At 40.7% G+C, this 12836-nt stretch overlaps 2 protein-coding genes across 2 annotated transcripts in view; both read left to right on the top strand.

The window, feature by feature from the left end:
* cbx4 (chromobox homolog 4 (Pc class homolog, Drosophila)) overlaps window positions 1-5802 on the top strand; it is a 7942-nt gene extending 2140 nt beyond the window's left edge. The window contains exons 4-5 of the mRNA XM_035654748.1: window positions 1030-1096; window positions 2834-5802. Of these exons, the coding sequence (XP_035510641.1) occupies window positions 1030-1096; window positions 2834-4237 (1471 nt within the window). The 3' untranslated portion in view covers window positions 4238-5802. The remainder of the gene's footprint in view (window positions 1-1029; window positions 1097-2833) is intronic.
* Window positions 5803-11392: 5590 nt separating this feature from the next.
* Window positions 11393-12836, top strand: part of cbx8a (chromobox homolog 8a (Pc class homolog, Drosophila)) — a 2898-nt gene continuing 1454 nt past the window's right edge. The window contains exons 1-4 of the mRNA XM_035655060.1: window positions 11393-11649; window positions 11773-11816; window positions 12238-12303; window positions 12725-12791. Of these exons, the coding sequence (XP_035510953.1) occupies window positions 11581-11649; window positions 11773-11816; window positions 12238-12303; window positions 12725-12791 (246 nt within the window). The 5' untranslated portion in view covers window positions 11393-11580. The remainder of the gene's footprint in view (window positions 11650-11772; window positions 11817-12237; window positions 12304-12724; window positions 12792-12836) is intronic.

The following is a 12836-nucleotide window of genomic DNA, read 5'->3' as shown; positions in this document are numbered from 1 at the left end:
GTGTGTGTGTGTGTGTGCCTGGCTCTGGGCTGATGGTCATGGAGTGCTGCCTCTGCACTGTGTGTGTGGATTCCTCTCTGCTCCCAGAGGATGGGGGAGGGGATCCGACAAGGGAGGCTGTAATTGCCAAATCTTCTGTGAATAGGGGTCACCCCGTTGGACGCTGTTTGAAATCGCACACATTATAGCATTAAAATGTAGCCTGTTTATTGTGGCAATTTTCTGGCAGCCCTGATAGTTTGAACATCTGTAGCAAGAGGCCGACAATAGGCTGGGTTTTACGCATGCCTGGTAAAGCCTGTGTGTAGTCGGCCTTCACCCACCGCTGGTTATTTATGAGCCAATGATGAGTCAAGGTTTATATCAGGGAGCAATATTTCACAGACAGCCCAGTGCTTGGTCTAGTCAGTACAACTACAATAACACGTTTCGTTTCCTCCTCCCTCAATAAAAACATTTCCGAGAGATGTTTGTTATTACTCTGATATTTATCGCCCTATATTTTCAGAGCGTAGGCATTGTGTTGCACAATATTAGGTGGTTTTCGTGTTGTCAACAGCAGCATGTGTCCCTGAAGTACTCCACTATGTTGTTTTTATCCCATATCATCCCTACCTCATGACTCTAATTAGAGATTGAATGTAAGAAGAGAAAGGGCGTGCTGAAGGAGGGAGGATGTTTGAAAGATGGGCAGAGATTCTCCCTGCTGAAGCCTTAATTGAATTTCTCCAGGATAATGAGAATATGGAATGGGCCGATTACCATGGAGAGCTATGCAAATAAGAACCATAATGCTTTGCAGCAGGTCACATGCGGGCACTCATTAGTCTTCCAAATCAAAATTCCGCTTTTGACCTTGAATAGGTAGAAGACAACGAACGAATACTCCAAATGTCAAACCTGTAATTCTCTATGTGATTTTAATCTGATTTTTAATGTAGAAAGGTGAAACACTGTCTGTCAAATGAGATGTTGTATATACAAGGTAAATATGGTGCAAGAAAATGTAATTATCTTTTGTTTTCACAGAGAGAGACAGGAGCAGCAGCTGGGATATCGCAAACGTGGGCCGAAACCAAAACATCTTCTGCTGCAGGTAATTATCATCTTCGTCATCATTGACAAATCATCGCCGACTTAATAGTTTCTGTGGGATACCTCCTGCTTTTCCTGGCCCTTTTATGTAAGTTTCACTCTGAGAGGCCAAAAGGGGAAGGGTCCTGTCAGGTGTTTTAGAGCTGCTGTCATTACGATTGTGGTTATTTATAGATTTCTTTGAGAGAGATTGAGTGGAAGGCAAAGAGAGGACGGGGTTCTACAGCTGGATTTCTCTCCACACTCATCATGAAACAGAGTTTATTGCCTGAGGTTACGTAAGCGTTGGTTGAGTGCAGCTAATGTTCGCTATTTCTTTATGCTAAATAGCTTTATATGCAAAAAAAAAAACGTTTCTTGCTTGTTATTGTCTTTTTGCACCAAGTGAATCTGTATGAGCAGAATGTTTCCTTTCATTTCCATGTTTGCAAATTTTTCCCAAGACATAAATAGATGGCTGAAAGTAGCACTCTGTCATGCTTTGACTATCTTAGCTCAGGCCTTTACAGGACCGGATTCTGAGCCAAATGTGATTATATATTTTGAGAGACTCAGGCTGATTGCTATGCAGTGTCAGTTCTTAAGAAGCATACCACTCTGCCGGAGTCACACGTGGCCAGCGATCAGGGATAAAGCGTGACATGTCTGGTGGCACTTCTCTGACCTGAGGTCACAGCCAAAGCTTCTCGAGCGTTCCGCTGCAGTGCCCCCCTGACGGCCGAGGGGTCAGTCTGTACAGGAGGAGGGGGAGGAGACAAGATGGCGGGAGGGAGGTCATAAGCTGAGCACTGATTGGATTGTTCATTTAAATTTATGATAGGTTGAAGCATCCTGTAAACTTTTGCGTGCAGATTTGCATGTTTTAGTTGTAGCACATTTGTTTGCAACTTTGAGTTTGAAAGATATGGGCATTTTCCAGGTAGGGAGGGTAAAACAAATTGAGGCGAGTGGTTGCATTATGAGTTGAAGTTTTCAAGTCTTCAAGGTTATGAATATGCTTAGATTTGAATATACTTTCATCTCATGTAACAATGACTCATGTTAACCAAAAATCTTTTAGTTAAACAATCCCATTGTCATATTTGTTTGTTGGTCCTCTGTCCCTGACTGACATTCAGCAAGCATTAAAGGTCCAGTGTGTAACATTTGTTAGGAGGACTATTGTCAGAAATGGAATATAATATTCATAGGTATGTTTTCATTAGTTGTGTTTTTATTACCTTAGAATGAGTCGTTTTTATTAACAGAGGGAGCTTTTTTCATGGAGGCTGCCATCTTGAACCACCATGTTTCTACAGTAGCCCAGAATGGAGAAACTAAATATTGGCTCTTGAAAGGGTGCACTGTAGTTTCTCCTATGCTTGGACGGCTGAGCTGTGTTCAGATGGTAGATGCTAGATACCACTAAATTCTACCCACTGGTCCTTTTAAATAATCATTATCAAAACATATAATTCATATGAAAAGCTGGTAAAATAAACAAAGTGACAATATACATTCATTGCTGTGGCTCTAAAGGAATTCTGTAAATCTTTCAGGAATTGCATTTAGAGTAACAATTTAGATGTGATTATAAAGGCTTCAAGAACCAGGACATTTTTGGTTTAGGTACCTTGAAAGTGGATATCTCAGTCTCTGTTGCTTTGATTTATTATCATGCTTTTATTAATCCGTTTCTTGTGAGCCTCCCAACGAAAATATTAAATGTTTAACATGGTGTCTTATGTTTTTCTTCAAGGTACCCTCCTTTGCCAGAAGATCCAGTATTCCTGCAGGTTTTGAGGAATCATCTCAGGATGCAGAGGGTAGCCTCAAGTCCGATCCAGTCCACATCCAGCGCCCCCAGCCTCAACAGTACCAGCTGAACAGCAAGAAGCACCATCAGTACCAGCCCAGCTGCCAGGAGGTGCCTGCTGACCAGCTAACCAATGGCAAGAAGAAATTCATCTACCAGCTCAACAGCAAGAAGCACCACCACTATGAGCCTGACCTCAATATGTACGATGCACAGGCTTCAAGGCTCAAAGAGGTGGTCAAAGTTCAGGAACCAGCCAGTAAACCAGCAAATCCTGGCTGGAACTTACCGCTGGCCCTGCAGCAAAAATGGGTTCGCGACAAAGACACAGGCTGCTTAAGCAAGGTCAAAGAGTTGGCAGTGGAGGTGAGAAAACCAGCTATTAAAGAGGCTGAGAGTGAACATGCCCTTAAACCCAATCCTAAAGACGCAACCCTGCCTAGCGCTATTAGCAGCAAAATGAAGATAATCAAGAACAAAAACAAGAATGGACGTATTGTTATTGTCATGAGCAAATATATGGACAGCAACAAGGTTCACGGAGCAAAGGGTAAACACGGGGAATCATCAAGTGAAGAAAAACCCCAAAACGCCAAACCATCAGAGAACAATCCAGCACACACAACCAAAATGTTGGAGTACCCGGAGAACGGTATCCCCAAAGAGATTTGTAACGGCAGCTCCCTCCCTGCCGCAGAGCATCCTATAAAGTGTTCCCCAAAGGACAGACATTTTTCCAAACCTTCACCGAGCACAGCAGAGGAATACAACACAGAAGTGGCTCGCGGTCAGGCTGATTTACCGGATGATCTACCCCTTCAGCTGACCGCTAGCTCACCCCTAACGTCTTGGGCTGTGGACACCAACATCCCGACCCCTACAGGCGTTGACCAGATCAGGATCCCCTCTTTTCCCAATGAACGCAAGCGAAAACTATCGGATCCAGTCGAGGACAGGAGTGTTTCTAAAACCTACCTGACTTCCAGAAGCTTCAGTGTCCCCAGCACTGTGGTCACGCCGCCTCAGGACAAACCTATGGACCTCCACTGTAGTGGCCCACGCCGCAGCAGTACATGTACATATGAGGTTGTGGACTCTGGCAGCCAAGAGGAGCCTATGGATCTCAGCTGCCCAAAGACTAAGAAGCCGGTGGAGCCAGAAGTACAGCCGGAGCCTGAGCCTGCTGTGAAAAACACACCTCCTGTGACAGAAGACACACAGAAATCCACAGAAAAATCTAAAGAAGCACCTGTTAAAAAAATCTCCCCTTTTATGGGAAATATCATAATCACTGATATCACCACAAACAGTCTCACCGTCACGTTCAAGGAATATGTTTCTTTCTAAGAAACTACTTGTAAAATGGGACTGCCAGTGACCGCTTGGATAATCCTGTTAATATGTGCATATGTAAAAACATCCAAATTTTGTATATGTGGAAATTTATAATTTATCATTCAAATCCAATATGTTTCTTATAATGTTTTATACTGTAACTCCTCTGTGACGTTGTAGCCAAGAAAGTGCCCTCGAGGATTTGAGCGAATGCATTCAGGTGGATGTATTCCACAAAAAAACAAACAAACAAAAAAAACTGTTTATTTGTCATATGGAGCTTAATGGGATACTTTTGCTGTTGTTTCATACCTGTACCAAACTTATAACCTGAGATGTATGAAGGTTTATACATATTTTGTATTAATAATATCACTTATTTTGGTCCTGATAGAAGGTAGAGAGGAAGTTGTTGAATATATGGTGATCAAAGATCAAATTGAAAGCACTTAATTACATTTTCATATGTTGGTTTGTGTCATTACTAGTGGAGAAACAGCTGTTCTCTTGAAGTCTTATTTCACAGATGTTTACTCCATACAGGTACCCTCAAAAAGAACTGGCATATTTTGTTACAGGTGTGTTTGATTACAGCGTACACACAGAGACAACTGTGGGACGCACTCTGCCGTGTCAACAACATTTAAGAAATGTCTTTTCTTTTGTCAGGTTTTGGTCTTGCCATTGAGATGCAACAAAGCCATCAGTAAATCTTCCGTTGCAACCCCGACTTCCATTGCACATTTCACCTTTAGAAAACATTTATAGAATTAAATGTGACATGTACTTTCTCAAAGGTCAGTTACTATAAAGAAAATGGTATCATTTATCAAGCGTGTTACTTCCTGTAAAGACGGCGTATTGATTCTTACCATGATTAGGTTGTGGTTTATTGCCTAATAGTTGACCTCACATATTGCTGGAGTTACTTTAAAAATACATGCTAGTCTCGTTAGGAGTCTCCTAATGTCACACAGATTAGCGATATTCATCTCATTTTGCTCTTTAAGCTCATTACATGATCTGAAAAAACACATAATAATGCTATTTGCTTTAGAAAAATCTACCAGGGTCATTACTGAGTATGTTACACAGATTAAATGTGAGGGATGTGCGAGGCAGGATTTGTATACTGTTACGTGCGATCCAATGAGTGCAAGCTGTTCTGATTATGCTGCTGAAAATCCAATATGTCAAAGCTGTTGGATGTAACCTACATTCGAGTCTAAATTGCCTTCCATGCACATTTAATGCAAAACCAGTGAGAATGCTAAAAAGCTATAATAATAAAAATGAAGAGTGCATATTTATTGACGTTTAATTTGTTGTTCAAAAACAATTACGAGATGTTGTCTGCATCAGAAGCTGCAGGTGATTTGTCCTTTTTAAGAGATGTTTTGAGTCTGTTTGCTTCTTTCTGTTCTCTATCTTTTTGCTTTGCTTTGTTCATTCTTTCTTGCACTTGGTTCAAAGTCAAAACGATTGTTATAAAGTATCTTCTACCACGAGCTGGTTTACTTATTGCTGTTGGCACAGCTTATTGGATGGTATGTTTCACAATAAAGAAAGAGAAATGACCTCTGACTTGTTGTTGCATAGATATGGTGTGGGTGCTGTGTGTTTATATATTGAACATACTTGATGTGTCTTTTTTAGGCAAACTTTTTATAGTTTCTTTTAGGGTTCCAGTGAAAGGTTTGTATATCATTGTTCGTGTCCTGCAGTTCTTATGAGGCCTTTCCTCGTATAAAGAAAGAATGGAAAATTAAACACTAACTTGTGAACCATGAATAGAAAAAGAGATCATGTTGCATAATCACAAATGATCCTGCACAAAGGGCCCTCTGTATTGCATAAGTGCACTGGCTACTTGTGTTATTAAAACTTTACCCATGCATTACTTTTTTTTTTTTTTATTGTAGCTTGACCCCAAGCAGGAATGTAAACACACAACATAACTGGAGAAGGGCAGAGAAGCCTATTATGTAATTCTTAGATTCTATCAGGAAGAAAGGCTTCATGGTGGGTAAGTATTTGGCCACCACATGGATTATAAGTGTGTGCACTGCAGCACAATGTAGAAGGGAAGGGCATGAATTATGACATTCAAATATAATGCGCCTGCAATAGGCTTCGTGGCATTTCCAGAACATTGGGTAAGTTGTTATAAAGGGCTTTGTTTTCTCATCAAAGGCATGTGTCACAATGACACAGCATCTCTCCCTACATTATTATCATTCAGTATCATTTAGACCGGCAAGTTCAGACCTACAAAGAGAGAAACAAAGCTTTAGATAACACATTTGCGCATATAGCTCAGCTTATATGGATGGACTTTAAATACTGACCTTTTATGACATTGACAAATGCTGCATGGGCCTCGCTCAGTCTTTAGGAGGATCATTAAAAGGCCTGTGGCTGCAAAACTCTGATCTAAAAATGCAGGCAGAACTTGTTGTGTTGTTACACTGGAATCTCAACCTGCTAGAAAGATTAGGGCCTAACTCTGTTTTGAATGATAGACAAGCCCAGGAATGTGTATGTGTGTGAGGGGTGTCTTCTTTAGTTTAGTTATGGGAGTTGCTTATCAAAGAATGCTGGCACTGAAGCAAAGAGAAAAACAAGAAAGAAAAGAAACACACAACAGCAAAAGCTGCATCAACACACTAAATTAAATAAATAACCAATGCTTCTTCTTTGTCCATTCCAGTTCAGTCAGATGGGTTGTAGTGACATGTAGGATGCCTTATTTTTTTTGTTTTAAACGAATAAACCTTCTCTCTGAACTCTCCTTGTGATCTTGATTTTGTTGTTTGTTAAGAGACATTTCTCTTAGAAATATCCTCTGCGGGTTTTCTGATTAAGGAGTGCATAAAATCCCATAAAAATGATTTCCGGATCTTAAAGGCCAGCTGCGAGTGGACCACTACAGATAATCCGTGTGGATCTCATGGATCAGACAATAATTTCACAAGAATTATCTCAACTTTATATTTGACCTATCAAACTCATTTTCACCCCCTAAAAACAGACATTTCTCCTCCTCCTCCTCCTCCTCCTCTTCTGCTGCTCTGGGAATAAACCCCGCCGAAGTGGGAGAATTAGGAGGTTATTAACTTCAAATAATGCAGTAATACACCTATTAATGAACAAATAAATAATGTATTGTCATTGTTGTTTGGGTTGTGTGAGCTACTGGACTCTAATAAGGACAACAAAAAATAAATAAATATGACAGCCAACTGATAACTCCTAACAGGCCCATATAGGGCACTGTCTGAAACTGATAACCAAAGTCACGCATGACATGGCACATCTTCTCATTTGCGAAACTCGGTTGATATCAGTCGATATGACCGCAATTTCAAAACCCCGTGAGCCCAAACAGCTCGCGTGTCTCCCCCCTCTATATATATATATATATATATATATGAAGGCTGTATCTCTGTAGGTCTTTCATGGCTTTGCACCAACTATGTGAGTCAGTCATGCACCAGTAGGAAACTGAAACATCGTAGAGCAGGGTGAACATATTTATAGACCAAGTGTGATGTTTCACATTCCCCCTTTATCATCGTATACCCACCAGCAGCCTGCACAGTGTCGGTTTCATCTCCGCACACAGTGCAGCCTCACAGGATCGTGTCAGCACCGGGATCATTTGGCCAATTTAAAGCCCTGTGTATGACCCGGCGGAGGCCTGTTGCTCAGAAAATTAAATACTTCTAGTGCCTAATAAATAGATACAATACAATAAAAAAAGGGTTTTAAGGTTTCATTAGTTGTGGAATAACTGTGCTGATTTCCTTTACAATACATATAACATAAAACTATAGATTCACATGACTGTGGAGCTTTCATTTCTTTGTCATGTGAATCCCTTTATATCTAGAAAGATCTGTTCAACACAAATAGATCTAACCTAAAAAACCCAAATAGTTACAGTGTGACAGGTGAGAGCTGGTGCTGTGGTCGGGGTGCATCAGCCTGCTTTTCTAAATTCAAAGCATGCGCTGAAATGTGGCAAGCACGCAGGTCAGGCCAGCTTTCTCGCTTCAGTGTTTTTTTTTTTTTTTTTTTTGTTTGAGCCACCTTCAGGAAATGGCGCCCGAATAAGTTAGGAAGCAGCGAAAGCGAGCTGGTGTTGCAAGCAGTTGCCCAGAAACCAGAGAAGCCAATAATGTTCTCACAGAGCCGACAGCTGTTTATTCACCGTGCGCCTGTCCCATTGCGGTCTGCAAGACTCAATTTTTCATCGAGTCGAGCCAAATATGGAGAGAACCGCAGCAGCCTGCGTAGAGGCTGCCTCCCTCCAGCACCGCACCAGCCGTGGTCTTTTCTGTCTGAACACACACAAAGACCGTGCAGGCAATAGCCATTATAGTACCGACAGGAAATTCGTCTTAGCAGGTATGACTATCAAAATGGTGGTTCATATATTCGACGGCAGCCAAAACGCATCTTTGTCGAGCGCCCGCCTTTCTCCTGCTCCACTGCGGGGATTAATTCACACAGACAGACAGTAGCACATAGATCATTCAGTGTCTTTAAACGTGAGCGAGACTGAGACGGACGTAAACGGTGCTGCACCCTCCAGAGTTAGACTTGCAACCCCCCCCCCCCCCACCACCCACCCGAGCTTATGTGCGATTTCATTTAACACACTGCGCAATGAATCTCAATCTAATTTAACCTCACAGGTATTCAATTAATTAAAATGCCTGCATTTACTTTCATTTTGGCCTTAAATGTAAATATGAAGTCAGGATTTGATTAGATTATACACCCTAATGGAGGAGCGCAAGTCATGAACAAAATGAGAGAATACATGTGCAGGCATTGTCAATAACAGTAAGAATTTGTGGTAAATCGTGTCATAAATGATGTGAGTGTTTTCTTTTATAATGTCACATTTTATCTGTGTCCGCCTCTAAAGCTACAACATCTTTTAAAAAAACGCAACAGAGGCAAAAAATTTGTTGTCGGTGAGCGGAAAATGTCTGGCCGCAGACAGTTCAGTCACAGCATCAAAAAACACTGTGGTGATATCTGAGACTTTCCAAACCTCCCTCATTCATTTAGTGGATAAAACTCTCACAGGCCTGCACAGGGTGCGTCCTGTGTATGTGTGTGTGTGTGTGTGTCTGTGTGTGTGTCATTGTAAATACACAAACTGGGAATGAGGACGAGTAAATCTGACAGTGGAAATAATTGATTTCCAGTATTGTGCAAAGGCCTCTGTTTGTGTTTAAAGCCATTTTAAAATAATTTAATTAATTTTCAAAGTGTCTTATTGACTTCCTTTCATGCTCAGTTGAAGGATGATGGTGGATGACCTGCGGCTTTGGAAGGTATAAAGACTGCACACCTGGGAAGGGTTTCTCTTGGCGAAATACATTATCATTTTTGTTTATTAACCATTTTGATTCAAAATGAACGCTTGCCTAATAGAGAAAATGCACCCGAGGCTTCAGAAAACTCCGCCCTTCAACTCTTTTTTGTGTGATTAATACTCCAAAGTGAGTCATAATCATTTGCCGCCCACAAGACAGAGACCTTGGGCAATTACAAAACTATTATAATAATAATAATAATAATAATATAATATAATAATAATATAATTAAATAAATAATAATAATAATAATGACTTGCTGCAGACTGCAGAAATACAAATATTTTATGTTCAATTTAACTATGAATCTTTCGTTTTATTTGTGAGGGAAACATCAGCCAGAAACAATAAAAAAAGATAATAATAATAAAAATAAAAATAATAATTGTAATAATTTATTTTATAATAAATATTTATTCATTAATTCTAATTATTTTATAAATAAATATAATATTGATTCCAAACTCTGTTAATAATATTCCAACAGTTGTAGGTTCAAATTTAATTTAGAAAAAACAGGCCCTCATGGACATATTTATACAAGAAGAAATGAAGATTAAATCAAATCTTTATAGTCTATAGAGGCACAAAACATTCTCCCACTGATTATTAGAAACAGAGTTGGCTCTCAATATTTTGTACATTATTTTACATGAACCAGAGGCAGTTCTGCAGGTAACATGTAATTTAAATTTAGCCAAGCTTCCACTTTTGTAGGTAAATCCAACTGTGCCCTGTCGGGTGAAGTCCTGATACCAAATAAAATTTCACCTTGAATAATATCATTCAGCCTCTCGGAATAAAAGCAGTCAATATTCTGCCTGTTTTTAAGTGAAGAAGTCGATATTAAAGCGGTCATTTTGGACCATATTTGCTTTTCATGTCATTTGTTTCGTCTTATAAAAATATTTAAAATAACAATTGTCATTAATAATACGTCTAAATAAACCGACTTCCCTTTACTGTTTAAGTGCAATAGAGTGACCTTGTGCTGCAGCAAAAATATATCAGCTCTGCGGAATGATCATTAACACCGACCGACTGTGTTTATTTGTTTTGGGTGTTTTTTTTCCCGCACTCGATTCTGCTATCACCGCAACCTTTGAGTGCTGCACGATGCATTTTGTGCTCAGACTGTGAGAGATTGCGGGCAGACACTTCGTCCGTAAAATGTTAAAGTCCAATTACGCATGGTTTGGCATTACATGGGCCCTTTCCTTTTGATATTTAGCCCCGTGTTCCTTGAACGGTTGAAATTATAAATGCAACTGTGTTGTCGCATGATTCTATTAAACAAATTATTTTAAATGATCAGCCATGAACCTATAAACTAATACAAATCAAAGTTTTTGTCTCAAGTAGGGCAGATATATGACCATGTATGCCCATGCATGTTCCTATTTGGTGCATTTTTCTTTGTAAGAATATTATTTTGGATTTAATTGTTGATTCATTCATTTACATATATATATAAGATAATATTTACAGATAAATGTGTAAATGGGGTGTGCGTGAGGGTAAAATCTTTCATTTAAACCAGGCATCCTCCTCTCTCACTGGCTTCATTTTTTAAATTTTTTTAATGCTTTTGAAATGAAACTAATTTTTCTTTTGGTTCTGGCTCTGCGGACCCCCCCTTGGCGACTTCAGGGGGTCCGTGGATCCGCTCCGGGAGCCTCTGACTCCGCTCGTCCCCACTGTGCCAGACATTCCTGTACAGCAACCAGAGCAGCGGGACTCCTCCCCTCCGCTCACAGAGCCGGAGCACGTAGCAACAACTGAGCCAATGTGCTCCACCGCGATCCGTCCTACCGACTGCGGTGCCTGGCAACAGAAAAAGACGTGATGACGTCCTCCTCAGATTGCGTATTATGGGATGTGCGGAATTAAACAACCCGAAGAGGACACGGGGAAGCCAAAAATAATAAAAGAGACAGAAATAAACGAGGTGCATGGTGAATCATGGAGCTCTCGGCTGTTGGTGAGAGCGTCTTCGCAGCCGAGTCCATCATTAAACGGCGAATCAGACGGGTATTCGCTACGTTTTTCCACCCACAGGCTGTGTATCCACACCTATTACGCAACCATTTGTTTGTACGGCGCCGACAGCCAATCCTCTGATAACCTCAATCTATTACGGATCTGTTTTTACAGGGTCGCTGGGAATATCTCGTGAAATGGAAGGGCTGGTCTCAGAAGTGAGTATATAATAATCGAGGCTGTGAAGGACAGCGCTCCATCCTGGCCGCTCGTACAACTGCACCACCTCACACTCTGGCGTTATTCAGCTTCTGGATGTTTTTTTTTTTTTTTAATCATATCATCTGCTCTACGTGCTGTGGTGCAGTTTATCGTATGTGTGGTTGCGTGTGTGCACCAGACAGGGGTTGTAAACGTCTGAGCTGCAGCCCCGCTGGGATGTATCAAAGTCCCCCAGTAGCTTTAGCAATGGCTGGGTTCACCATGCGTCACTGTCCGCTACGTAGTCTGTAATTGCAGCTCACGCAATAAGATTGCTTTTGATAAAAGTCGTCTGTTGCACGGCACATGTGTGCGCTTTGACATGTGATCCGTCCACTGCGCGGTAACAAACACCTCCTCTTCCTCCTCCTCCTGTAGGTACAGCACTTGGGAGCCGGAGGAAAACATTCTGGATGCACGTCTCTTCTCTGCCTTCGAGGAGAGGTGAGGGTTTGACAGCGCAGCAGTAGGCCGCTCTATCGAGTCTTTGCTACACACACACAAAAACGCCCATAAAAATACAACATCAGGTGTAGATTTGAATCTTTAAATCTTGTTTTTCGTAAAGGAAGTGGTAACAAGTGTCAGTGGAGCGAGATGATTCCGTTTCCAGTTTGAATAGATGCAAGGTGTGATGCTGTTTTTCCATCACAAACATGGCATCAGCTTCATTCTGACATATTTTTCATTTTAATTAACCTCATTTTCAATAAAAAATTGTCCTAAAAAGTGGGGAAATGTAACTCTATTTGGCAGAGTTTGGCCCCAAAACTTTTAGATTTTCCGATTCAATTATAAACTACAATTTAAAAAAGTATTTGTTAATGTGTTTTGATGAATCTTTAAATGATTTTCATTCCCCCAGGGAGCGCGAAAGGGAGATGTTCGGACCGAAAAAGAGGGGACCCAAACCCGAGACATTTCTCTTGAAGGTGGGTGAATGTGAAGCGCATTTATCTGGTTTTCATTTTATCTTA

The sequence above is a fragment of the Morone saxatilis genome, unplaced genomic scaffold (genome assembly GCF_004916995.1).
Source record: "Morone saxatilis isolate NCDOM2014 unplaced genomic scaffold, NCSU_SB_2.0 Contig14, whole genome shotgun sequence".
Classification (NCBI taxonomy): Eukaryota; Metazoa; Chordata; class Actinopteri; family Moronidae; genus Morone; species Morone saxatilis.
This window is presented reverse-complemented; position numbering and strand designations above follow the sequence as displayed.